Source organism: Phyllostomus discolor, chromosome 13 (genome assembly GCF_004126475.2).
Source record: "Phyllostomus discolor isolate MPI-MPIP mPhyDis1 chromosome 13, mPhyDis1.pri.v3, whole genome shotgun sequence".
Taxonomy (NCBI): domain Eukaryota; kingdom Metazoa; phylum Chordata; class Mammalia; order Chiroptera; family Phyllostomidae; genus Phyllostomus; species Phyllostomus discolor.
The window spans coordinates 61,274,328-61,301,337 of NC_040915.2; the positions used below are offsets into that span (position 1 = coordinate 61,274,328).

The window sequence follows — 27,010 nt, forward strand, 5'->3', positions numbered from 1 at the left end:
CTGGGTGAGGTTTGGGTGAGGGTCTGCACTTCCTTCCCAAGGTCACTGCTCAGTGATGGTTTGAAGGCCCAAGACCACCATGATGCCCTCTCCACAAGGAGTCTCACGATGTGTGACAGCATGGGGACTGGGAGAGCTGGAGGAGGGAGGGGTTATAACCACCTGCAGGTGGGGGGGCAGAGTGCTCAGGGTGGGGTTCCAGAACAGGAGACATTTGGGGACCAGGATAGAGTTCAGTCAGAGGGGGCAGAGACAAGAGGAAAATCCAGCTCTTTGGGAGCCCCCCTGCTCCTCAGAGAGGCTCTGGTGGGGGTGGGAGGGGCAGGTAACATTGAGAGATTCCTTGTACAAGTGTGAAAGTCAAGAGCCAGGAGCTGAGGTGGCATGGAATGCAGACAGGGCGGGGTTGGCAGAAACCGCAGGGCAGGAGTAAGCTCACAGGTATGTCCTTGGCCCGGTGCCAGTAAGGGGCAAGCTCCTCGCCAAGCAGCAGTGCCCTGTTTTGCCTCGTCTCCAAGCTGCCAGCCTGGAAGGGAACCTGCTCGGAAATGTGGGCCCCAGCCGAGGAGCCCTGCAGATCTGTCAGCTGTCATGAACACCCGGCTTTATAGCTCGGGGGGTGCTGTCCCACACACCACCTCACCTGCACCATGATTCTCGAACTTCACCCCACAGTCATTCTGTTGCACATGGTCCTGGACACACTTTGAGAAACACTGATGCAGGTTCTCACAACAATCCTATGAGATAGGTTGGTTGCTACTGCCCCCATTTTTCTGGTAGGGAGACTGAGGCTTGAGAACATCCAGGGTCTCGGTTCATAAGAAGTAGCCTCTGGCCTTGCTGACAGCAGGAGCTAGGGAGGTGTGGGTAGAAGAGTGGGATGAGCCAGCACCTTCTCCACCCTGCTTTATCCGCCCAGACACCCCCTTCCTTCCAGACCCACCCCGTCCCAGATGGTTTCCTTTCAAATTGGCCAACTGCTAGTTCTCCAGGTTCCTGGCTTCACCGAAACCTTCCTGTTAGTGAAGCATCCCGGAGACCTTAATTCCTAAGGAGGACACAGGCCAGTAGGTGGGCCTGAAGGTCACTTGAGCAGGGCCACCGTGGAACTTTTGAGGGCCCTTCCTTCATAAAAGATTTTTAAAATTATACCTTACAACCATATTGATATAAAAATGAGCATATTAATACTATATATTGAACTATTTTCTTTGACCTAAGAGTTCATTTGTTTCTTTTGGCGGTAAAACATCTTTCTGGGGCTCTATGGCGGCAGATGAGTGGCCGCCAAAGATGTCCACCTCCTTCTGGCCCCTGTGTGGCAAAAGGGAATGAGGGTTGCAGATGGAATTAGGATTGCACATCATCTGACTTTAAAACACGGAGATTATCCCGGGTTCTTTGGGTGGCCCAATGCGTCACAAGGGTCCGTACGTTCCTGGCTTTGACGATGGAAAGGACCCCCGACAAGGAGAGGGGCAGTCTTCAGAGGCTGGAAAAGGCGAGGGAACAGATTCCCGCTGGAGCCGTCAGAAAGGAACGCACCTGCTGACACCCTGAACTTAGCCCATTGAGTCTTTGCAGACTTCTGACCTCCAAAACTGTTAATAAATTTGTGTTCACTTTGTCGTAATTGGCAGAACAGCAATTGGAAACTGATGTAGTCCTTAAAAGTAGGGTGGTCTGGGACTCCTTGCCGGATGGATGGCGTGCCCTGGGCAGTTGGGGCGTGCATCCCTGCTCTACCACTTAACGTCTGTGGACTGCACAAGTTGCTTAATTTCTGGGCGCTGTGAAGTAGGGGTTGCTTTCCCCCATGTATTCACCCACTCAAGGCTCAAAAAGTGAAGCAATTCACCAGTAAGCAGGCAGAACCCAGCCTGAAGGCCTATCTTCTCCACCTGAAATGGAAGGGCAGAAATCACGGGTCGCGGGACCGCCAGGGGGCAGCAGAGGCCCGGCCCCACCCCTATTCTCCCCCCACCCCTGGCCCTACTGCGCCTGCGCAACGATCGCGGCGGCAGGGGACGGGAAGTGGGCGGGGCCGGCCGGAGCACCTCGCTGGGCGCCGAGCGGCGGAGTGGCACGTGAGGCCCGCGGGGACCTGGGGGTGAGGAAACCCTTGGAACGGGATTGCGGGGCTGACGGCGCTGGGGTGAGGCTCAGGTGGGGGTCCTAGTTGTGCAGGGGTGAAATGGGCCGCTGAGGATCCAGAGGGGGCATGATGGGGGGCTGCGGAGGCAGGGAGGCCGAGATGGGGAGGCTCAAAGGGTCAGGGGGCTGCTTCGTGGGCTGAAGAGCGGGAGGAGGTGCTGAGGAACCTGAGGCGGGGAATTGGTGGACTGAGGAGCCAGGGGTGCAGAATTGGGAGGCCATTAGCTTGACGGGGGTGTGGCCGAGCCAAGGCCAGGTGTGGACTGAGGGCCAGAGCAGAATGGGGTGCTAAGAGGTGAAGCGTCCCCATTTTCCGGAGTCCGGCCCCTCCCCACCCCACTCCCCCTCCCCAGGAGCATCTGGGCCGGTCCCACTGCCCAGATGCCCACCCCACCAGCCCCTGCACCTTTGCAGGACTGCGTCTCTGTCCAAGTGCCCCCATCCGTGGCCCTTAGCCCTGCCCCAAGTGTATTTAAAGTGTCTTAGTTAAAGCTAGTGTGGGGGCTGCAGCAGCTTTAGCAGGACGTATGTGTGAGAGAGAACCTCAGACAGGGAGACCACGGGTTCCACCACTGCAATTGTGTGACCTCAGGCAAGCCCTTTAACCTCTCTGTAGGGAGCCCTTAACCCGCAGTAGGGAGAGATGGCACCTGATTGTAGGGATTTTAATAAAGGCCTGACATAGTGGATGGTGATGGGCCCGTGTCCCGCCCCGCCCCGCCGCCCCCCCCTCCCCCAAGCTAGACCCAGGCCCTGACTGACAGGTGTCCTCATGGCGGTCAAGTTCTGTGGGTGGAGCTCTGCTCCCCTCTTGGGAGATGGACTGTGAGGGCCAGCACTCTGAGGTCATTTCTGCTCACTTCTGGCCTTTATGCTCATATCCCGCCTATTGTCAGGTTTCACTCTTTTCCTCCTGCAGCTGAGGTGAAACTGATGTGGGCATCTGACTATCCCGTTTGAGTCCGGTTTCACTTTAGTGGCCATAGTGGGGTTGTTTGCTGTCCCTGAGCCTGTTTCTTCATCTGCAGTGTGACTTAACAGCATTTTCTGCCTAGTTGTAAGAGGTAGACAAAAAGAGTGTCACTTTGAGAGTTGGAAACTTCCACACAAGTTCATTTGTAGAATTCCTTTGCAATAGTGCCTGGAGCCAGCCCCGTCTTTAAAGCCTTTCTCTGCTGCCCGCCATGTTCCATAGCATGCTTTATCTCCCTCTCTGAAGGTTCCAGACCTCAGGCTGCACATCCCAGCCCACACCACGCACTGGTGGTGGAAGGAAGCCAGCTCCTCCCCTCTGCCATCACACTTGCCAGCTGCCGTGCACAAAGGCCTTGTCAACACTGGAGGGGACAGGGGTGGGCTCCCTGCCCTCAGGAAGCTTGTAACCTAGTGAGAAAGTCAAGCCCATAAAAGTGGTCCTTGCACAACAGAGTGCCTGTGCTTAATGCCACAGAACTGTGCTCTTGAAAATGGGTAGAATGATACATCGTATGTGATGTATATTTTACCATAGAAATACATGCGCGTTTGTATGAGATCTGGAAGCAGTTACAAGCTCTTCCAGTAGTTATTCAGAAATAACGAAGTACAATTCTCCGTTTGCAGAAAGGTTTTTAACAACGAAGACAATACTTTTGTAACAGTGCTGTGGTTTCCTTTTCGAAGGATTGCTATTTCTTCGTGGGGCTCCCTGAAGTTAAGCAGGGCTCAGCAAGTATTTTGTCCAGACCTAGATAAATGCAGCTATACAAATAAGCATTATGTTGAGCATATGAGTCAAAACTAGAGGAAAATACATATTTTAAATGGAAAAAAATGGACTTTTTACAAGTCGGGTGCCAGCGAAAGTGCACTGGAGCCACAGAAGACAGGGGGCTAGTCTCCAAGGGTGTGAGGATTTCAGCAGAGCTTGGTTTAGAGAGGTCTCGGGGCACAGTGGAATGCCACCCACCAGCAAGGCACAGGGACACGGAGGTGAGGGGCTGTGCCAGGCAGGGGGCACAGGAGTGAAAAACGGCGCCATAAGAGAGGCAGAACCGGGGCTGGCGACAGATGCCGGGTGGGCGAGGTTTCCGGCATAGTTAGGAGCCAGTCATGAATCCCACCCCTCGACCCTGGGCCAGTCACTTGGCCTCTCTGCTGCGGCCCCCACCTGTAAAGTAGGGGTAACCGCAGGATGTGGGAGGTGGAAAGCAGCGGTCCGGGAGGAGTGCTCAGAGCAGCGATGGCACCTGGGGGCCGCTGGCAGATGTCGGCTGGCAGCGCTGTCGTTTGGCCCCCTGGCTGCCTGCTGATGAACAGTGCGGAGGGGCGTCATTCCAGGAGCCAGGTTTAGCCATACTGGTGGGGGCAGGTGGCACTGGGGACTGGGGGCTCAGTGTCCTTCCCACACTCACCCCAGGTCTTTGGTGACTTGCACAAGCTCATGCACAGGTCCCTCACCATCACCCGCAGTGGGGACATCTCCGCACCAGACTCGGTGCCACCTCAGCCTGCACTGCCTGCTCCTGTTGCCTGCCTGCTGGCCGCTGCATCCCTCCCGAGGCCGTCTCCTCAGTTGGTCCTGTGAGGGCTCAGGGCCACAGCACTGTCCCCCGCCCTTCCTGGCAGTCCCAGGGCCACTTCTGAGTCCCCCTTTGGGGAATTCCTCCCTCTTGCTGTCTTCAGGCCTTTATCTCTAGGCCCTGGGCTCCCAAGGGCAGGGATTGTTTTGCTCATATCCGTGTGACTCCATCACAGAGTCGGGAGTGTGTTGAAAAAAGGAAGGGCAGGGAAGGAAATTAATCGTAAGTCATAAAGCAGCTGGGCCCCAGAGAACGGAAGCCATGTCCTGGTTCCTCTCCTTACACCTCGCTGTCTCTAGGTGATGTGGAAACCAGCCTTGGTCTTCAGCAGGCAGGGTGGCCCTGGGCCACCTACCCGTCTAGTGAAGGAGGGCGGCTGGCACAGGCCCTGGGAATACACCACCCTGCTCCCCAGGCTGCGGGCCAAGCCTGTGCACGAGCACTCGTCACTCGTGTGCTGCCTCAGCCCCCAGACCTCCCCCGGCACTCATGCCCCACTCTGACTGCCGTCCAGGCCCACGCCGGACCCTGGACTTAGGGCAGTGGGCACGTGACCTCAGCTCCCTGCGTAGTGAGCAGGGACGTGGAGAGGAACCACGGCAGAGACCAGTGCCACAGTGCAGAGAGGAGGGGCCCCCAACCCCCAGGGAAACTGGCCCAGTTTGGGGGGGTGAGTGCCTAGACGCAGAAAACAGTATCCCAAGGCTGGGAGGCTCCTACATTACAAAATGTGCAGCGGTGCCACCACCAGCAAGTGAGGTCGAAGGTGAAGGGCCTTGAACTCGGTGCTTTATTCTGTGGGCCACGGTTGTGCATTCTGGGGAGGTCAGTGAGCACACGGTCATTTCATGTGGATCCTGAGATTTCATTGCCTCTGGAGGATTTGTTTCTGGGCTTGGCATTTCCCAGCCCCGCTGGGGCACTCAGTGTTGCTCCAGGCAGCTCTGCATTACTTACATTTCTCTCCTGTAAGCAACAGGAGACCAGAATGCTTTGGGTTTGAAAGCGGAGGCGGGGAAAGCAGAGGAGGCCTCTTGCTCTGCCCACGGGTGTCCAGGCTTGCTGGGAAATGCTTGTTGTCATGTTGTCGTTTTCATTGGCTCGATTCTTGTGTTCGTGGGCAGTGGTGTGTCCTTGCCGGCCTCCCCCGCAGCTGACCCCCACCACCCCACGGGGCTCCCAGCCTTTCCTGATCATTTCTCAGTCTCACCCTGGTGGTCATAATGCAGTGAGCGGCCTCCCTTCTCTGGGGTACATCCTCGACCTTTTTTATCTGTCAGCTGTCGTAACCTGGGCTCCACTGTGTTCACTTCCGCTGGTGAGGAAGTGGAAGGATAGCCGTGAACTGAAGCCTGTCCCCGTGTCCTTCTGTTACAGGTGGCCCCATTTCTATATGTTTGTGTGTGTGTGTCTACTTTTAAAAATTAACTTTAGATGCCTGTCCCTGGAAGAAGGGAGAGATCTTGTGTGTGTATGGTTTTTAATTGACCACTATTTGCCCTTTGCCCTTGACCCCTTTTGCCGGTCGACATTTAACTCTCCCTCTCCCCCTCACCCTCGCGTTTCCATCTTTGTTCTTTGAGAAGACTTGCTCTGAGTTAGCGCTTGGTGAGGACAGCCCCTCCCCTGGCCGTGCTCTGCCCTGGGCTTGCAAGCGGCCTTCGCCCTCTGACTACAGCCCCCGCCTGCAGCTGCCCTGCAGTGAGGTGGATGGCTGTGGTCTGTAGGTATCTAAGACTGACGATTCTGGAAGATTCTCTCCTGTGGTTCTGCCCTCTCCATTCACCCCTCAGAACCTAGAAGGCCTCAGGTGGGGATGGGCTATGAAAATGCTCCCCCAAATCTCCTAAAACTTGGGGTGTTGCTTAGGCTCTCGAGTCAATTTGTTACCGTCAGGAAACATTTTGTTTCTTGGGGGCATAAATTTGTGGGATTCATTCCCGAAGAAAGTTCCCCGCTGGCTGCTGTGGAGAGGCAGAGAGGAGGGGGCGAGAGTGAGGGCCCGTCAGGGGCCCTGGGGTTGGGAGGTGACTGCGCAGGGGTGTGTGTGTGTGTGTGTGTGTGTGTGTTAGGAAGTGGGGCCTGGCGAGGGCTGGGCTGCAACCCCTAAGTGGGATTGTGGGAGGGTGGGGGGCAGAGGGTAACCCCGAGGGGCAATGAACGGAAGTCCTGTGGGACTATTTGGGTCAGCAGGGCTGAGTAGGAGGCGGGAATCCAGCGACCCTGGGGGCTGGGGGCGGTATTTGACTGACTGGGCCTTAGCTAGCATGCAAACTGAGACAGGCAGGCTGGGGAGAAGGGGGCAGGTATGCAGTGGAGAGGGTGGTCCTGAGCTGGGGGAGAGGAGCTGGAGTCCCACCTTGGGGTGGAGGGTGGGGGTGAACGACACCTTCTTCCAGATGTGAGAGAAGTGGGTTAGGGGAAGGGGGCTGATGAGCTTGGGCTCCATGATCTCTGTGTGACCCTATCGTCCGTTCTCAGGCAAAGGGCTGCCCCTCTGTAAGCCTCAGTGTTCCCATCTGTGAAATGGGGGCTCATGTAATGCTGAGGGGCTGGCAGCTAGTAAGCCCTCCACCCTCCTAAGCTTACTGGGAAGAAGAGGCCTCAAGGCTTGAGCTGTGTGCGAGACAGTGGGGTCAGTGGCCTGTGCCATCCACGGGCCTCTCCTCCAGCCGGGCCTTTGGAGGCCCGGTCTCCTCCCGTTGGGGAGGCCTCACTAGGCTTGGCCACATTTGAAACTCCTCTGACTGTCCTGAGTTCACCCTCTGGGGAGCCCTTGCTGCTCCCCCTCTGGTCTATCTCTGAAATATCCCAGGGCCAGCCCTCCTGCATGCGGGCCCTACCGCCATCCTGTCCAGGCCGTTTTCTTCCTTCCTTTAACAGGTGACCCTTCCCCCCTCTGGGCACCACTTCTAGGCTCACAGACCTGGTGCCATCACTTCCTCACCTCTTGGATGCCCAGGTCCTGGGTCAAGTTGAGCCCCCTCACCTCCCTCATCGGCCTGGTCCTAGTGTCCCTCTCCTGCCCACCACTGGCTACACTGGCCATTGCTGCAAGGAGCTCGCCCGCCTTCAGGATATCTAGGCAGCTATTTCCTCTTGCTCTGGCTCCTGAAGCCACTTCTCTAGCCTCCCCCACGTCCTCTCTCAGATCGGAGCGGCCAGAGTTGTCCCTCCCACTTACTTGGGCCCCTTGAACCGTGTGTGAAGCTGGGTGGCCTTCTGCCCTGGGCTCTGAGCTTGGTGTGGCCCCTGCCCTGGGGTGTTTGAAGGTGCAGGAGATATCTAGGTGCCAGGCAGTCATCACTGCAAGGCCCGAAGACCCCACAGCAGGGTGCTGAGTGCTCCCTGTTTTTGCTGACCCTGGTGTCTCCCCCTAGTGCGCAGCCCGACTGGAACCCTGCCAGCAGTCCCCTCGGGATGCTCTGGGCATGGCCTCCGGAGCCCCCGAGCAGAGCAGCCGGATGGCAGAGGAGACCCCCAGCTTCCTGGACGAGTTCCTCCGCGACTTCCCAGCCCCACTGAGCCCAGAGAGCCCTTTGCCGTGGAAGGTCCCAGGGACAGTGCTGAGCCAGGAGGAGGTGGAGGGCGAGCTGGCCGAGCTGGCGGTGGGCTTCCTGAGCAACAGGTAGGCCTTGTACCCACTGAGAGGGGACGGCACAGCACAGGACGGGAGGAAGAGGCACGGCATGTGCCACACGCAGGCCTTGAACCTGGTGTTTACCCCACACATCCTGCCCTGTGCAGTGCATGCCCACTGCGTGCATCTCTGTGGCAGCGCTGCGCTGGTTTCCCAAGGTGGCCGTAACAAGGCACCACAGGCTGGGTGGCTTAGGGTCACAGAGAGGAATGGTCTCCGCCCTGGAGGCCGGAAGTCAGAGATCAGCTTGTCAGCTGGGCCATGTTCTCAAACAAAGGCTGTCCAGAAGCATCTGTTCTGGACCTTTCTCTTAGCTTCTGGTGTCGTCACTGGCCCTTTGTGTGCCTTAGCCTGGGGACACGCCACCCCAGCCTGGCTTTCCTGGTCACGTGGCATCTTCCCATGGGTCTGACTTCACATGGCGTCTGTTTTCCCTGTCTTTCTGTGTGTCTCCTCTTCTTGTAAGGACACCAGGCCTGTTGGGTATGGGCGCCCCCTGTTCCTGCAGTGGGACCTGCAAAGACCCTCATTCGGAATAAGGTCCCACCGTGAACCACTCGGGCTAGGACTTCAGCACATCATTTTGTGGGACACAGTTCAGCTCGTGACAGGTGCTAAGCAGTAGATCCTATTTCTGTCCCTTTTCACAGATGGGGGGACAGAGGCTGGATGGGTTAGAGATTGGCCAAGACCTCCATTTTGGGGCAGGGCAGGGCAGGGCAGGGCAGGGCCTGGCCACGTGCCCCGCCTGCAGGCCCCGCCGCCCCGCAGAGAGGCGGTGGTGCTTCCCCCTGTCTCACAGATGAGGAAGCTGAGACACAGATGCGGGGAGTATGACCAGCAGAGACATTTCGAGAAAGATGTGGGGAGGCTCATGGCGTGTGGGCTGGAGACCAAGTGGCATCTGCAGTCCCTCGTCACTGCATTACCCCTGAACCCAGGACAAGGCCTGCCCTCAGTGTGGGTCCTTCTCCGCAGGTCAGCTCCAGCCCCTCCCCTGGGCAGAGCTGCCTGCTCTTTCTTGCCCCTGCGGCTGCAGTGCGGGAGCTTGGGTAGCTGAGCACAAAGGCTTCTGGTTGTGGGCCTGCTCTGGGGCCACGTCCATCCCAGCATCCCCCAAGGTCCCACAGCGCTCAGGAGAAAATTCCCAGGGACCATGTCCCTCGGTGGAGGGGAGGGGTGGAGGACAGCATGTGTAGCAGGGGCTGCCAGCTTGTCTGGCTTTGAGGAAGTAACTTCAGAAGCAGATGGAGCAGAGCAGGCCTGGGACCTGACGACGCCACTTTGGGCATGCTGGATGGGTGCTGGTGGTGTGGGAGACGGGAGGGGAGAGCAAGAGAGGGCTCCCAGAGCTCTGCCTCCTCAGGGCCAGGAGCATGAAGGACGGGAGGAAAGGGAGCCAGCCAGGCACAGCAGCCACACTCGGAGGGGAGAAGAGAACTCGAGGGGCCCGGGGCCGCAGAGTCTATCCTCCCAGCAGCCACAGTGCCTTCTGTGGGGGCTCAGGGGTCACGGCAGGAGAGGCAGGCCCAGGAGGGCTGGTGCCTGTGCCGACCCGGGCTGGAGCAGAGTGAGAGCACCAGCACGCTGCTGCACCAAGGACAATATGTCCTTGGGGGCAGAGAGAAACCAGGGGGGAAAACCAGCCTGGGCAATAGTGGGGCCGCAGGTGAGCTCGGCCTCCCGGCACGGGGCCCAGCCTGAGAACAGGGAGTGGCTACCACGTGGAGCCTAGGAGGGGCGCCAACTTGAGGGTCAGTCCTAGGACAGGGAAGGAGAGGGCTCAGAAGGGCTGTGCAGGGAGAAGGAGGATCAAGGACAGCAGAGCTGGTTCTGCTTCACAGCAGTGGAAATGGCAGGGGGGGAGGAAGAGGAGGGTAGCTGAGCAGGAGCCAGGGACCACACTCCTGCCTGGAGGGACCTGAGCTGGAGAAGTCGGGAGTCGCTGTGCAGGGTCTGTGGGGTGCAGGGCCCTGGGGCAGGAGCCTCAACGGAATGCGGGGAGAAGCAGGACTTGCCTGAGGTGGAGCAGGGCTTCTCGAGGCCCTGGCAGCAGGCGAGGCCGAGAGGGAGGACGTGGCAGCAGGCCCCGGGCTCAGGTGCTGAGCGAGCGAGCGAGCGCCCTGTTAATCGGCGGGATGCCGGAGCAGGCCTGAGACTCCCGGTGACGGAAGAGACTGAGAGTCACAGCCCCTGGAGGGGCTGCTGCCGGCCTCTGGGAGTCCACCTTAAAGTACCTTCAGATGCCATATTTTAAAGTCTTCTGTTTTCCAACCATCTTAGGGGATCTATTTTCAGTTATTTTTGCCCTTTTCTAGTTTTTCTTCCATGTGTAGACACAGATGTTCATGCGCGCCTGCACTGTATGTGACGGCACGAGGGCAGGTGTGCGGGGTAGCAGCGGCCTCAAGCATTGGTTGGTCCAGATTGTAATTTGTATCTTTTTTTTTTTTTAAGATTTTTATTTTAGACAGGGAAAGGGAGGGAGAAAGAGAGGGAGAGAAACATTAATGTGTGGTTGCCTCACATGGCCCCCACTGGGGACCTGGCCCACAACCCAGGTACGTGCCCTGACTGGGAATCGAACTGGCGACCCTTTGGTTTGCAGCCTGTGCTCAATCCCCTGAGCTACAGGAGCCAGGGCTGTAATTTGTATCTTTTACAAAACTACCTGGAAGTCAGATCGCTGAGTTCAAGAGTGTGACGATTTACATCCTATCTGTTCCCTTGTTGTTTGCTGCTCCCTGTCGCATCGCAGGCCCCCAAGCAGTGCCTGCCTTACTCCGTATTATTTATTAGGTGTTTTTATCTCTACTGCTAAACTGGGCATTCCTTGACAATCTCCGAGGAGTGTGGGACTGGAGCATTTATCGGGTTCCTGGGCCTTGCGCCACACCCTGCCCCCTTCACTGCCTCTGCTGGCCACTCTGGGAGCCCGGGCTGACTGGAGCCCAGCATGCCTGGGTGTGGGGGGGGGCGTGGGCAGGACCCTGGAGGAAGCGGGAGAGGCATCCAGGAAGCAAGCCTGTGGCCCGGAGCCAGGCATTGTCTGGGTCCCCATGGCCGGAAGCTCAGTGGCCTCGGCAGTGGGACCTCAGAGGGCCTGCAGGAAGGCACAGCGCGACCTCCCCAGGAGCAAGCGGAACAGGCGCCCCTTGCTGCTGCTGTGAGAAGGGAGGATCCAGTGGCGGGCAGGAAATCCCCGAGTGGCAGAGGAACTCATTTCTCATGTCTTGGCTGGCTGCTTTTCGAAGGCATTCACCCCAGTGGATTCCTAAGACCACCCATAGACGCCACAAGTGCCCAGCCCCAAAGGGACAGGAACCATCCGCCAGGCGCTCGGGCGGTCCTGGTCATCAGGGTGGGGCCCAGTGTGTCGACCCAGCAGAGGAGCACGGGCCTCCCAGCCTGGGCCTTGCCCCCTGCCCTCAGGGAAAGTCACACAAGGGTGAGCCCACCTCACACTGCTGGGGAGGTGGGTTTTTGGGTCAGGGTATATTCTAGAAGCTGTAGGGGTACCAGGGGTAACAACCCCTATGCCTGGGGGAGCTGGGGAGGGCTTCCCAGGAACATGGTGTGGGAACCAGCCCCAAGGCTGAGTGCTGGGTGGGCAGGCCAGAGAGCCCGTGGAAAAAACACATCTGTGGCAGAATTTTTTTTAATTTAAAAAAAAATTATTTAATTTTTAGATAGAGGGGAAAGGAGGGAGAAAGACAGGGAGTATAACATCAATGTGTGGTTGCCTTTCACGTGCCCCTTCTGAGGACCTGGCCCAAAACCTAGGCATGTGCCCCAACTGGGAATCAAACCCTCGACCTTTTGGTTTACAAGCCAGCACTCAATCCACCGAGCCACACCAGCCAGGGCAGTGGTAGAATTTTTGATAGTCCTTCCCCATGGGCCTCAGTCTGTTCACCCCACAACTTCCTAGGAGCTGCCACTTGTCCCTCCTTTCCTGTACTCAAGGTTCCCATCTCCTCCCTCCATTTGCTTTCCCATTCCTGCCCACCCCCACCAACCCGCCCCCAGTTCTGTTCTGGGTGGCCTGGCTGTGACCTTGAAAGCACTCAGCCAAGTCTTGCTTCCCAGAATTGGCCCTGAGCGGCCACCTGTCCAGCTGTTCCCAGGCCCCCGCCTGCTGTCCGCCTAGGCGAGCTCCTTCGGGCCGTTGCCCTCACCCCCGTGCATGAGAGACCCCGTCTCCAGACCGTGTGCTCATCAACCCCAGGCCTCTTGACACTCAGTTGGACCTGAGACTCACTGTGGACATGGAACTTGTCTGGCTCCCACCCCGGCGCCTGTTCTGCCCGCTGCTGTCCGCCACCAGGCCCGGCCTAGCTAGGGCCTCGGCCCCCTGGCAGCTCACCCTCCAATCCACCCTGAGTGGAGAGGCCAGAGAGAAGCCTCTCCCATCGTGGCACAGCCCTCTTTAAAACACACTGAGGTCAGGGCTCCCAGGGGCCTGACACCTGCGCCCTACCCCCAGCATCCCCTGGTACAAGCTGCTCTGATGGGCCAGGGACCTGTGGGCCGTGCACAGCCCAGCCTCACAAGCGCAGCTCAAGGCTTGTTTCCTGGAGTGGCTGTAATGAAGGACCACAGGCTGGGCGCCTTAAACAACAGAGCTGGATTGTCTCAGATTTCTGGAGGCCGGAGGTCCAAGATCAAGGTGTCAGCAGGCCTTGTTCCTTCTGGTGGCTGCCAGCCGCCTTGGCTGTAAGTTCGTCACTCCGGCCTCTGCCTTCATTCTCCCAGCATCCTCTGTGGGTGTGTCCATGTCCGGATTCCCCTTTCGAACAGGAGCCAATGTTACTGGATTAGGGACACTCTGCTCTGTGGTGACTTCATCTTAACTAACTGTATCTGCAACCAGCCCATTTCCAAACAAGGTCACGTCCTGAGGGACTGGGGATTAGAACTTGAACATAGGGATTTGGGGGACACAGATCAACCCATAAGCTCCCCCACACCCAGAGGTCCCCAGCTGGTATTGGTGACCAGGCACCTGTCATCAGGCTGAACACTGCAGTTTGTCTGGGCCTGGCCTTGAAGGCCAGTGGACATAGCTGACAACTCGGTGACACCCCTCCCCCCATCTGGTGCAGCAGCACAGGCCCCGGTAAATGGTGCCATGTGAACAGAGGCTGACCTGCTCATTACGGCCCTACAATGGGGTGCATGTGGTCATTTTGCTACCTCCAGGGAGGTCTCCCTGGGTGGAGAGGGCCCGAGATTTCTCTCTGGAGGGCTCAGGCCAGCGCTGAAGTGCTGGCTTCACTTATTATTCCCATCCCAGGAATGCTCCGCCACTGCTTGCTTCATCTCTGGCCCATGAAGCAGTTTCCCAGCTGCTGCAGACAGACCTGTCTGAATTCAGGACGTTGCCCAGGCAGGAGGAGGACAACGAGGAAGTGGAGGAGCAGAAGGCCCCTGTAACCCGTGAGTTCTCTTTCTTGGGACCCCAGGCTTAGCAGGCCACGCACTTGCCAGGCCAAACAAAGGATGGGCCACCAGTGAGCACCAGTGTGGGAGAAGGCAGGGCTCAGCTGGCCTACATCTCCTTTCCTGTTTTGCTGCGGGGAAGATGGTCGTGGCAGCGCATAGCCTGATGTCAGCGGGGTGGGGCACAGCAGCTGCTCACTGGGCTACAGAACAGCCGGATAACATGTGGCCCATTGCACACGGGAGGACCCCAGGCTCTGGACTCTGTCCTGCTTCTGTTCTCCTGCCTCGGCCAACGTCGCCCCGTGGTGCTGTGGGAGTTGGGAGGCTGACGTGGGGATGGGCTCCCAGGGCAGCCTTGATGTCCAGCTAGTAGAAAATGCTAGAGTTTGGCCCATGGCCTGGGCCGACCTGGCCCCCTCAGGTGGAGACTCTGGATTTCCACGAGAGCCTGGGGAGGCAGCCTGCTCCTGGGACGGCGGTCACACACTAGAGGGACCCAGAAACGGAGTGAGCCTCACGCTAAGAAGGCAGGGCTCTCTCTCATTTTGCCTGTCTTCCTCTCGCTTCCCTAGTAACTCCGTGCTCTCACATCTCACCAAAATGTCGAGTCCTGCTGGACCAGAGCTCCGTACAGCAAGCCAGGGTCACTCGGCTGTGGCCTGTGGCAGAGTGTGCGGAGGGCCCAGGCCTGGCCGGCAGGGCAGTGAGCACCTCTGCAGGTTCCCCTTCCTTTGCCATTTCCTATCTGACTGTGTTACTTTATTATTTTTCCACCGAGATATAATTGATGTATCACATTGTGTAACTCTAAGGCATACAATGGGTTGATTTGGTTCATTTATATATTACCTTAGCTAACACCTCCCCTATGTCGCTTAATTACAGGCATGCCTTCGAGATATTGGGGATTCAGCTCAGGCCAGCAAAGCGGCAGAATCTTTTTGCTGGTGGTGGTGGTTGGGGCGGGGGGGGGCAGTGCCTTGCCTTCATTTTACAAAAAATGCAGCATCTGTCAAGCACGATACAGTGAAGCATAATAAAACAAGGTATTCCTGTATTACCCGACTATCTCAGCATTAGTGGAAGCATTGAAAGCAAAGCAATGAACGGGTTGGCAAAAGAGGAGAAAAACAAGCAGCCTGCCCCTGCAGTAGGTGCCCGGCCCTTCTGTCTGGGTCCCCTGCCCTTTTCCCAGGCTCCCTGTCCTCATTCCCTTACTGCACAGCCTTGTGTCCCCACCTGCGGGAGACAGCAGCTCAGTGACCGGCAGCCATTGCCTCCGCCAAGTCCACAGGCCTTTGTCTCCGCAGAGGGAGCGCCTGCCAGCCCCACCCTGCATGCGTCTCCCAGCAGGATGTTGGCGCCACCTGCTGGCGGGACGGAGCAGTACAGCGGCAGATCTGCACTTGAGGGCTCAGGCCCCTGCTCCTGCCCTCAGCGCCAGCCTGAATCAGCTGTCCCTGTCATGGGAGTGGAACTTACTAAAGTCCATCAGTGGGGTGTTGTGGAATCATCACCCAGGGGCAGAGACTCGACTAAAACTTCTCTGTGGCAGGGTCAGGTGGAGCCATCAGCAGCCCCTCCCCAGTGAGTAGTTCTGTGGGAGCCAGGAGAGCAGGCGTGGCCTGTGAGCAGCATCGGGAGTGTGCGGGCCAGGTGATCCTCCCCGTAGGTAATCATTCTCATCGGTAATTGCCCTCTGCTGGAGCCAAGATACAAGTTGAAGCACGCTGCTGAACAACAGCAGTGTGACCTAGGAGAGTAAACGGCACTCTGTGCCTCCCCGGGCATCTCAGACCTGACAAAGCGCGGTTCTCGACAAGCGCCTGAATGGCCGCCGAGCCCTGAGTGTGGTGGCAGCAGCAAATTCTAGACCCCCCCCCCGGTGGGTGGGTTCTTCGGAAGTATCTCCCTGGGGCTTCCCGCACCCCCAGGCCCTCCATGCCTCCCCTGGCCTCGGCCCTTCTTTCCTTCTGCAGCCACTTCTCTTGGGCACAGGCTGTTTGTTCTCCAGCTCTCCCAACACTGCAAGTGTAGCCTGTGACACTCCTGAGTCTACTGTGTTTCTTGCCTGGGCCCCCCTCTTAGGTGACTGGCACTGACTTACCTGTACCTGCCACCAGCCCCTGGGCCAGCAGGGGTCCCAGGAGGGGGTGGTGCATCAGAATGAACCGAGTCTCTGAGATGTGGCACCTGAGGGTTCCTTTGGACCTCTTCCTCATTAGTGTTTTCTTTAGAGCCAGTTAGGTAGGATTTAAACTTTTAAAGTCTCTGTTGTCAGCAGTATTACTTGTTGCTGCATAACATTGGCCCAAAATTTAGTGGCTTAAAACAATAAACACTGACCCACAGCTTCTGTGGGTCTGGAACTTGGAAGCAGCTGAACAGGCGGTTCTTGCCCAGGATTTCATGAGGTCAGACGAAGGCCAGTGGGACCGGGGCTACACTTCCAAGATCGTTCAGTCACACGCCATTGGCAGGAGGCCTCAGTTCCACACCTGGTGGCCTCTCCACGGGGCTGCTTGAGCATCCTCCTGACGTAGCGGGGAGCTTCCCTCAGAGCCAGTTGCTGGGCCAATGACAGTTATGTGTTTAGTGGTGAAAATTACTTCTAATAGCAGTTTAATTCTTTGTCAAAAGTATAAACCGTAATTGACTCTGTCATGGATATGTAGTGTTTCTGATTAATGCAGAATTACAAGTGACTCTGTCCTTTGTCCTTAAATCACCAGCGAATTTCTGCTGTTCCCTTGGGGCGGGCTCCCGTGAGTGGACATGCTCCATGCACAGGGCAGGAGGCTGTCAGTGCATGTTGCCAAACCAGACACGTCTCACTGCTGATGATACAGCCTTTCATATTGGCTGGTGCACCTGGGGGCTGATGGCTGGAGGGGCTGTGCAGGCCTGTGATGGGGCTATCTGGAGGCCACAGCAGGAGCAGGGGGGCAGGGCGAGCCAGCGGAGCATCAGCTGGCCTGCAGTGGTGCTTCCCTAATGACCCCCATCTTGCCCATCAGTGCTGGACACCAAGGGCCTGGCGTGGAGCTTCTTCAACCGGCTCTGGGAAGTATGCAGCCAGTGGCAGAAGCAGGTGCCCTCAACAGCCCAGGTTCCACCAAGGCAGTGGCTAGTCTCCATTCACGCCATCCGGAACACTCGCCGCAGGATGGAGGACCGGCACGTGTGCCTCCCTGCCTTCAACCAGCTCTTCGGCCTGTCCGTGAGTGCTCCACCTCCTGGGCCCTAGGGAGGCCGCACCGGTGTCCCCAGTCAGGACAGCCGAGGAGGGCTTACACAAGGGATAGGAAACCACTCTGGGTGCCAAGCAGAGCTTCTAGCCAGAGCCGAGGCAGGAGTGGTGCCTGCAGCCTCCGTCTGAAGGCCAAGGTGCTAGACATCTCTCAAAGCACTTCCAGGGAGTCGGGGAGGCCCAGTTCATCATCCCAGCGCTTCTGGGCCAGGACAGCCACTGGCCACCCTGCTTTCCCAGCTGAGGGACTGAGCAGGGAATGGTTTTCCCGAGTTTGTTGTAACCTGGTGCCCAAGGCCCTGGGCACCAGGTTCACCCTCACTCGTGATTGCTGAACCCTGATCTGTCCAGCCCTGGGGGCTGCCTGACACGGCTCCTGGTGCCAGCAGCCTGGTGCAGAAGGGGGTCTGATGCGCTGGAGGGGTCTGGTGGCGGAGGCCAGGCTGATTCTTCCAGGCCCTTCCTGACCCTTCTGGCAGTGCCCGATGAGAGCCTCTGGCTGGGTCACAGCCTCGGTCAGACGTGAGGCCAGCCGGGCAGTGACACCCACTGTGTTCTCCACCAGGACGCCGTGGACCGAGCCTACTTTGCAGTGTTCGACGGTCACGGGGGACTGGATGCCTCGAGGTACGCTGCGGTGCACGTACACGCCAACGCGGCTCGCCAGCCGGAGCTGCGCACCGACCCTGCGGGGGCCCTCAGAGAAGCTTTCCGGCGCACCGATGAGATGTTCCTCGGGAAGGCCAAGCGCGAGGTGAGAACAGGTAGACCAACCTCCTGTGCAGTTTGGGGGCGAGGAGCCATTAGCATCAGAGAGGCCCAGCCCCTGCAGAGGGTGTGCCAGCCTCACGGAGGAGGATAGGCTGGCTGTGTTCAGATGTGCTCAAGATGTGGTTTTGTCTTGATTAAGCAGGGTGAGATGACAGAGACAAATGCCCTGAAAGAGCAGTTTAGTACTTCCAGTTCCCGAAAGGAGATGCCATGCCGCACAGTGGCATGTGGGAAGCCCCTTGTCACGGGTCAGGAGGCAGAGGGAGAGAGGAAAGCGTGGCCACGGCCTTCACTGTGGTCTCCGCCGGCAGGCGTGGGCGAGGCGGGGCTGGCAGGCCCCAGCGAGCTTAGCGTTGGCTTGTTGGGCTCAGCTCTATGTGCTCTGGGCTACTGGGCCAGTCCCCAGCCCTCTGGGCCGCGGGAACGCTGGCCCGGCAGGTGAGGATGGGGATTCTCTCCAGGGTTAGCAAGGCCCCTGACTTATTCAGGTATCGTAAAATACAGAAAACAAAACCCTGGTTAGCACACAGCCCCAGTCCCCGCTGCGCTCCGGGGGGGCCGGGTCTCGGCAGGAGCTGGTGTCTCCGGAGTACTCCCCCTAGGGAGGCCGAGCCGCACAGGGATGAGGCCTCTGCTGCCAGAGGAAGGGAGGAGCCCAACCCCACCGCCCCCACGGAGCCTTACCTGTGTTCTCTTCGGTGGGTCATCTCGCAGCCCTGGGGGTGGATGCTAAGATCAGGTCCATTTTGGGCACTGGGAAACGGAGGCCCAGTTGACACGGCTGGTGAGGAGACTCGGGGTGGGGGCCTGCGCGGAGGTCGGCACAGCAGACCTGACAGAAAACCAGGGGCATCTAAAATGCTAGGGGGCGGCCAGCAAAACCCCGACCTGCCCCAGCCTCTTGGCCACTGTCACCCCTGGGAGGTGAGAAAAGTCAGGGCTGCCTCATGGTTGAAAAAAGGTTCTCTGAAGCAGGTGTTTGATTTAGTTCATCATTTGTGAGCATCTTCACTGAGGTATAGTTGACACATAATTAATTGCACGTATTTAAAGTGTGCGATATGATGGTTTTGGCATATGTCCCCCCGTGAAACCCTCACAGTGACAGACCTATTCGACCCAGAAGTTTCTTCCTGCCCTGTTTTCCACCCTCCTCCTGCCCGCCCACCTGCTCCCCACTCCTCCACTTCCTGACATGGCAGATGTGTTCCCCGAGTTTGACAGAAATGAGATCACGCGGGCCGTGCCCTCCTTCCACGCCGCATCGCCCCGTGACCGTCACGGTGCCTGTCCACCTCAGCAGCCCCTGCGTGTCTGGCTGAGCGCTCTCCCGGCAGTCCCTCGGTCCGGACCGCAGGTGCCTACGGGGCAGGGGCCCGGCCCGCCCTCACCCATTCGGCCTTCTCTTTTCACAGCGACTGCAGAGCGGAACCACAGGCGTGTGCGCGCTCATTGCGGGAAAGACCCTGCACGTCGCCTGGCTCGGGGACTCCCAGGTTATCCTGGTACAGCAGGGACAAGTGGTGAAGCTGATGGAGCCACATAGACCCGAGCGACAGGTAAGGGCCCCCTCCACCCACCCCTGGGACATGCCTGGCCCTGCTGGCTGGGCCCGTCAGGGAAGCGGGTGGTCAGGGAGCCCTGGCCAAGGGTTGCTGGGACAGATTAGGAAGTAAAAGGGACCGTCTTCCCAGGAAACCCCTGGCACTCCTCCACGGGGGGAGCTCCCCTGCTAGACTCCAGTGGCCAGGGTCCCCTAAAGCTTGGGACACTAACAGCCAGTGGTCCCAGTGAACCCCTCCTGTCAGAGTGAGATGGCGCCCAGAGCTACAGGGCAGAGCCGGGCTCTCTACCCAGCACACAGCCCAGTAAACGGGGTCAGTGTGTAGGGTCCTAGAGTGCATGCCAGCAAGGAGTGGCCCACACCTGGGCTATGGGGAAGGAGGGCTTCAGGGAGGAGATGACGCTGGATTGGAAGGAGCCAGGCTTGGGGCTTTGTTAGGCAGAAGTTTCTCGGAGACCCTGAGGTCAGTCACCCACCCACCTGTACCTTGGGATTCTCACCTGGAAATGAGGATCACATTCACAGGTGTCCATTCTGTCTCCTGAGGTGGGAGAGTGAGAGTTTGCGCGTCTGGGGGATGCCTGTAGGCCCCACATGGTGCTCTGCACCAGCTTTGTCACCTCCCCATGCACCTGTGGGTGTTCCCTGTCAGCATGTACACTGCTCCCACCCTCTCCTGGGGCTGGTGGAGTTCCATCCATTTCTGTCTCTCCATGATGGACGTTTTTGTTTTCAGTCTTTGGTACTGGAAACAAGGCAGCAGTGAATAACAGTACAGCATTTCCTCGTACCAGTGCAGGTATACCTTGCTCAGGTATATCTTCAGGGCACAGATTTGCCAAACAACCCCCCTAGGCTGTGTGGGGTCCTGAGGAGAGAAGGCCTTTGTTCAGTTTGCATTTCTGTCAAGGCACCAGCTCGAGCATCTTTTCAAACGCTGACGATCATTTACGTCACCCTTCCTGGGAACACTCTGTGCCTGTCCCTCACCCGTGTTTGTCCTGAACTGCTGCCCTTTTTCTTACCGATCTGCAGGCGTCTTATAAACATTGGGGAGGTTGGCTCCCTGTCTGTGCAGTGATTTGCAACTTCTTTTGTCTTTCTTTATCGGCTTTTCCACGTGGAAGTGTTGGCTTTATGTAATTGTGTGGAACTGTCTTTTTGTGGCTTCTAGAAAGCACTGCAGGGAGTATCAAAACAGCTAGGAATGACAGCCTTCCTTAGCTTCACGACAGCTCCCAGCCTGTGCGCAGCCTCCTAGATACGCCCTCTCCGTCGTGTGGAGAGACTTGAAGCCCAGGGAGGTTAAGTAACTTGCCCAAAGCACAGCCAGGAAGTGGCAGGTATTCTCTGTCACTTACCGGCCCTCTGGTGCCTGCTCTCCAGTGGGCCCTCCTACCCCAAGACAAGCAGTCGGGTGAACTGTGGCCCAGATTAGTAGTAGATACAAACCTCTGCTTGGGGTGCCGGTTCTGCACCCACTGGCTTCACCCGTGTAAGCCAGAGTCCTGCACCTCCTCTGAGGCCCACTGGGGACTTTTTGCAGGTAGCACTTTCCAAGCACTGTCTGAGCTCGGGGCAGGGCGTGACACCGTGGCAAAGAGCAAGGACAGATGGCCGTGCTTGGCCCTGGCTCCACCCATTCCAAGCCTCAGGCTCATCATCAAGCAACAGACACTGTCGTTACCCTCCCTGAGGCGGCAGACTCACTTCTGGAAACCTCTGGTTGGGGGCAGTTTATAGAGCCAGAGGTTTGAGGACTCGCGGCTAGGCTGGGCCTCTGTTCTGTCCACTCAGGCCGGCAGCACTGCATTCCTCCGGGAGCCAGGCAGGGTCTGCGGGTGCAGGAGGAGGATGAGGAGCCGGGCCGCGGGGCTTGCCTAGGGCCTGGTTCAGGTCTCATCCAGCCCTGCCACATGGCCACGTGTGCACGCGCTCAGTCTCCTCCCAGCAGCTTACAGGAAAGGGACCTTGTCCTGCATGAAAAGAGAGGCAGCTGGGGACCTGCCTTCTGACCCCGGGGCTCGTGTTCCTTCTGTTGCCTCTTGAGCATGTCCCTGACCCTGAAATGCTGCTCAGGGACGGGCTGCTGGTCCGTGGCTGTGAGTGGCCTGTGTGTGTTTGCACGATGACCTATTTAACAATTCTCACAACTAAAGGGGGATTAGGTTATTCAGAATTTCTCACTGTGTGACTGAAGCCCCATTTGGGCATCTTCTGAGAGCTGTGGCTCGGAGCACTGTCTTAGAAACCGGCTCGCCTCCTCTGGGTGGCAGTGCCGGATACCCCGCCCCACTCTGGCTGTCTCCCTCAGGACGAGAAGGAGCGCATCGAAGCGCTGGGGGGCTTCGTGTCTCACATGGACTGCTGGAGAGTCAACGGGACCCTGGCCGTCTCCAGAGCCATTGGTAAGGAGGCGAGGGCGGGAGTGAAGGCCACCCAGGGCTCAGGCCTCTGGGCCCAGCTGTCGGGGATAGCAGTGTCACGTGCTGAAAAAGTGCCAGCCGTCAGTGGGGTTGTGTTGGCGATTGGTCCGTGAAGGGAGTGTGGAGGGCGCAGGCGCCTTAGAAACTTGCGTCTCGCACAGATCACTGTGGCTCATGCTGCGTGTCCCTGCGTCTTTGTTGAAAGGCTTCCTCAAACGATCTAGAAGGAAGCCTTTGCTTAGCTGGGAGTTTTAAATACTCCGTTAAGTGAGGTCTGTCTGCCCTCCACATACACTGATGATTCTTGTTTTTCTTTCTTTGACAATCTGAAGTAAAAGCAGCCGCTCACCTGCCCCACCCCATTTTCTCAGCATCCGCCGCTGCCAGGCCCCTGTCTGGGGCTTGACCTCCCCATTTCTTCTTCAGACACTGAGGGGTCGTCTCCCTCCTGCTAATGCCTGTCCTTGCCAAGCGTGTTGCCCTCTTTACATACCCCTTCTCCCTGTAGGTTCTGCCCTCGAGTCTCCCGACACACCAGGGCAGGGAGGGGGGAACCAGGCTCCCTTCCAGGGACAGGGGACTTCTGGGCAGCTTCGTGACCAGGGTCTGGGACCACAGGGTCTGGTCATGCACCTTGGAGCAGTGACTGTCAGGGCAAGAGCAGGAGGAGGGGGTTGGCGGGCAGGGTGAGCTATAGAGACCGGCAAGGGAGGGGAGTTTGAGCTGCATTTGAAGGTGAAGCCGGTAGGGCTTGGTAACAAGTTGCATGTGGGGTGTAAGAGAGAATCCGAGGAAACCCCCGATATTTGGGCCTAAAGACCCAGGGATCATGTTGCCATTCTCCTGTAGGAGTCTGGAAGAGCAGGTGTGAGGGAGGAGAAGTGAGCTTGGTTGAGCACCTGTTGGGTGTCTGGGGGGCGCTGTCGGGAGCTCAGGGGGGTCAGGGCCATCGCCCGTGCAGTGTCCCGGGCCATGCACTCTGGGCCCTGCTCCATGGGGAGTGAGAAAGCAGTTTTGTGGAGCTGAACTCCCGCCCTCCTGGGTTTTGATTCTTCCCTCGGGAATACCAGAATAAATCTGTCATGTCCCCTCCGTGTGAATTATCTTCTTGCCCTGTGTCCTTGCCCGTGAGCATGGGTGTTGGAGGAGGGGCAGGCACAGCAAGGCCAGGCTGGCAAAACGGGCGGAGCAGCCGGCAGGCTGATTCTCTGACCCCAGGCGCCTCTCTCCCACGTACAGGGGATGTCTTCCAGAAGCCCTATGTGTCTGGAGAGGCGGACGCAGCCTCCCGGGAGCTGACTGGCTCTGAGGACTACCTGCTGCTGGCTTGTGATGGCTTCTTTGACGTGGTCCCCCACCAGGAGGTTGCCGGCCTGGTGCAGAGCCACCTGGTCCGGCAGCAGGGCAGCGGGCTGCGTGTCGCTGAGGAGCTGGTGGCTGCAGCCCGGGAGCGGGGCTCCCATGACAACATCACGGTCATGGTGGTCTTCTTCAGGGACCCCCAAGACCTGCTGGAGGGTGGGGCCCAGGGGGCCGGGGACTCCCAGGCAGACAGGAGAAGCCAGGACGTGCCCTGTGACCTCTCAGAGGCAGAGAACAACACTCCATGGAGAAGTGAGGAGGCCCAGCCCCCCAGTGGTACCCGCCTGTGACCCCACCCCTCGGATGTCCTAGGACCCGACACATAGTGGTGGCAGGTGGGCACCACCCAAGCAGTGCTTTCCCCTGGGACTCCTGAACCCTTGCGCTGCTCCCATGGGTCCGTCCCGACCTCCGCGGAACTGCGTGAGACGGTGGGCGTTGTGCCTCGCTCGTGACGGGCAGTGGAACAAAGGAAGCCTCACCAAAGCGAAGCTGACCCGGGAACTGGACGGGCTCTTGCTCCCCATGGGGCAGGGGTGGAACCAGAGGACCAAAGACACCGGGCAGTGCGTGGGACAGCGGACACTGTGTGGGTCCTTGGGCAGACCCAGGGTGCCCGGCGCAGGTTTCTCCCCCACTCCTCATCGGCCGTAGCGGGGGGGTTCGTGTCTGCAGGCACACCTGGCAGGACCTGGCTGGGGGAGCTCGCTCCCCACACGGGAGAGGATCGGGGATCGGGTCTACGGCGGTCACCCGCCTGCATCACAGCAGCTGTGATGTGTGGCCCTGGCCTCACCGGCCCCTCGTGTCCCCCACACACCCAGGGAGGGGCAGCTCAGAGATGCTACGCTTGTCTGTTGTGTGCCAACCCCCCACCACCCCGCCCCCGCCCCGGGGGAAAGTCCGATCCCGAAAAGCAGTATTTCAGGTTTTGTCTTTGTTCCGTCAGTGCCAAGGGGGCCTATTTGTCTAATGAGCAGAGCTTAGCATTTATTTTATTTCTTAGAAAACTTAACGTATTGATATTTTTTAGGGGAAATTTCTTTTGCAGTATTACTGATTTTTTTTTTCTTAAATCAAGATTGAAACAAAAACCTTTCCAGGTAGTGTTAATAAGCCATTCAAGTGCCTTAAACAGTTCTAGGTAAGGCTGGATCCGCCAGGCCTGGGGTAGGCTCTAAGAGGCACCTTTAAGTTTCCACAGAAGTGGGGCTGATTTTGTGACAGCAGATGGTTTAGGCCAGAATTCTTCCCAGGAGAGTTCTGTCTGACTCGGGGATGTGCCACGGGCAGCAGAGTGGTCGGTCCCCAAGAGCATGGGCTGTGAGGCGTGGCCCAGGCCAGGCTGCAGGGCTCCTGGAGCTCAGGGTGACCGTGGTCCCTGCCTGATCCCCACCTTCCTTGGCTCTGCCTCTTGGTATCTGGCTGGACCTTAGGCTGAGAGCTTGAGCTCCATGAGCAGGCAAATCCTTGCTGCTGTTTGGAATGTTCCAGGGTGTCTTGTGTGTTGGCAGTTGGATTGGTTTCATTCAGAAACACACATAAGAGGCTCTGGCGGGTCTGATGTAGCTGGCGGGTCTGTTTGGAGGCAGCGGGAGTGCAGCTGGGAGTCTATCCCACCCACCCAGCCCTTGCCCCTCTTTTTGCCAATAGCTGGCAGCCTCTGCTGCCTTGCGGTGTCTGCCCCCAGCCTTGCCTGCCTGTGAGAGCATGCGCCCGGGTCCCTTACTGCCCTGGGAAGGCGAAGCTCACATCAGGGGGCGTGATACAACCACTGTGTGGAATAGAAAGTAGTGAGGGCTCCAGGTGTGGGACCTGGGCTGCTGTGTGGGTAGGGCTGCTGCAGGCAGAGGCTGGTGGTCTGGGAAGGGCAGTGGGTGGCTTAACCAAGGCCTCTGCAGGATGTTCCCTGGGCCCTGGGCAGTGGGAGGAAGCTTGGTGCCAGGGCCCCATGCCAGGAGGTACGGAGGAAGCATTCTGAGTCTACCCACGGCAGCAGGGCCCCAGAAAGGTGTGCGCAGAGAGCCCCCTGATCCCAGCGGCACTGAGGAGAGTCCCGGGGAAGGAACGGATGGTGGAAGCCATCCCTCCCGAAGTGATTGGGCTGTCCAGAAGGAAGGGTGGGAGCCTTGGGGGGCCATTGCCTGTAGGCTGACTGTACCCCTCCCCTAGAGCAGGACGAAGACGCCGAGGCCATGCGGTCAGTGCCTTGCTTAGGGCCTCATGATAAAAGCATCTTAAACACAGGCACTGCCGTTCAGAGAGTGTTCGGCAGCCAGCATGACCATGTGTTGTTCTATTTCACTCAAAGGCCCCGCTCCCTTCTGGGGGCCAGAAGCCCCTTTCTCAGCCCCTCCCAGCACAAGGCTGGGCGTGGCCCCACCCTTCACTTCCAGCCTGGCATCCTGAGGGCGTGGCCTGACTGGAAGGAGCAGGTGGTGGGCTTGTTTTTCCTCTTTTTTTTGCTAATCTTATTCCATCAATTGCTACCAAGAGAGAAGCTTCTGCTTTGTGCCCTGGCTGGAGGCCCCACCAGGACATTTCTCCAGGCTCGTCCTCAGTCTGGCCGGCCTGTCAGCCCAGGAGGCCGTGCTCTCCTGCTGTGCCCCAGGGCACAGAGCCGGTCTTTTCCATCGGGACCGGCTGCAGGGGGAGCCACTGGGAGATCAGCTTCCAAGCAGCCTGCTCTACTCCCTCTTCAGGCCACAGTCCCAAGGGGCCCCTAGCCGAGACACTGATCTGGAAACCTCGACCCCCCCCTCTCAAGTCCCAGCTTTGCCACCGGCTCCTTATGTGAGCTGCGTAAGTCATTGCACCTCCCAGGGCCTCAGTTTCCCCTCTTTCGGGCACAGTGTTGCATTGAGTCTGCAGCAGCTCCTGGAATTCTGGAGGTGCAGGGAGGCCCTGGGGCGAACCCAGCACATCCTGGAGAGATGCCTCCAGCGCTGAGGCCCCTCCCCCACCACCAGCAGGGTGATTAAGTATTACTAGTGTCTATTCTTAAAACTAAGTGGGTTGGAAAAGAATTGAGCTACTGATGCCAGGGTTTTATGTGGAATACAAAAGCTAGAGAACTCTAGCTCCGCTTTTAAGAACTCTAGCTCCGCTTTTGCAGGTAGAGCCGATCCCAAGCCAGCAGGGGTGGGAGAGGAGGCAGCTGAGGTGGGAGGGCCTGGGAGAGAGGCAGGTACAGTGGGGCTCCCTGGGGCAGCCGGTCCAGCTACCCACTGCTGAAATCCAGAGGTGAACACGTGACCTCCCCAACCCAGCCTGTCCTCAGCAGCCAGGGCTAGGAAATGGGCGTATTTTAGGGAGATAGCAATAGAGTGCCAGGCTCCAGGGAGAAGCACGGGCTTGCTGAAGTCCTGGGTCGGCTTTTGGCTGCAGTCCTGTCTCCCGCCCTCCCTGAGCCCACTGCAGTCTCGGCCTCGCCCCCTCCCCAGCTACCTCAGCAGTGTTCCTAGGGCTTCGGGCCCAGCTCTGACGGGCCTGGCCCGATGCCAGCCCTGCGGGAGCCAAGTGGGCTTGTGCAGACCGGGCTGTTTGGTTCCATCCTGCCCGTAGCCCAGAGGGGCAGCCCCTGGGGCCTGGGCTTTCCTCAGGCCCCACAGCTTTGCCAGACTTGCCGTGCTTTGCCATTCACACGCTGTGCCAGCCTTGCCAAGGGTTTATCTGTGCGAGTTTTATGAGGTTCTGTGGAGGGTGGGGGTCCTTTCTAAGGCAGGGTGGCTATTTACTCTGCCTGCAGGGACAAGCCCCAAGGTAAGAGGCCAGAAAGGCCGTCTCCTCCCAGGGCTGCTGTGCTCAAGTGTCAATAAACCATGAGTTCTGAAA

At 58.3% G+C, this 27,010-nt stretch overlaps 1 protein-coding gene across 3 annotated transcripts; it reads left to right on the forward strand.

The window, feature by feature from the left end:
* Positions 1-2,027: 2,027 nt before the first annotated feature.
* PPM1F (protein phosphatase, Mg2+/Mn2+ dependent 1F) lies at positions 2,028-27,010 on the forward strand. Of its 3 annotated transcripts, none has more exons than XM_028528767.1 (8): positions 2,028-2,158; positions 8,099-8,346; positions 13,655-13,797; positions 16,821-17,023; positions 17,619-17,807; positions 19,240-19,383; positions 21,703-21,796; positions 23,054-27,010. In XM_028528767.1, exons 2-8 carry the CDS (start codon positions 8,150-8,152, stop codon positions 23,464-23,466), a joined length of 1,383 nt encoding a protein of 460 aa, XP_028384568.1. In that variant the 5' UTR covers positions 2,028-2,158; positions 8,099-8,149; the 3' UTR covers positions 23,467-27,010. The 3 variants fall into 3 exon arrangements, with proteins under 3 accessions (XP_028384568.1, XP_028384567.1, XP_028384566.1); XM_028528766.2 differs by having other exon boundaries at positions 2,038-2,113; XM_028528765.2 differs by having other exon boundaries at positions 2,046-2,169.

Excerpts from the sequence above, each read along its gene's own strand:
- PPM1F (XM_028528767.1), top strand. The coding sequence starts at position 8,150 with ATGGCCTCCGGAGCCCCCGAGCAGAGCAGCCGGATGGCAGAGGAGACC. Across the intron at positions 13,798-16,820 it reads GCAGAAGGCCCCTGTAACCC|TGCTGGACACCAAGGGCCTG; the intron begins GTGAGTTCTCTT and ends CTTGCCCATCAG. Across the intron at positions 21,797-23,053 it reads GGCCGTCTCCAGAGCCATTG|GGGATGTCTTCCAGAAGCCC; the intron begins GTAAGGAGGCGA and ends TCCCACGTACAG.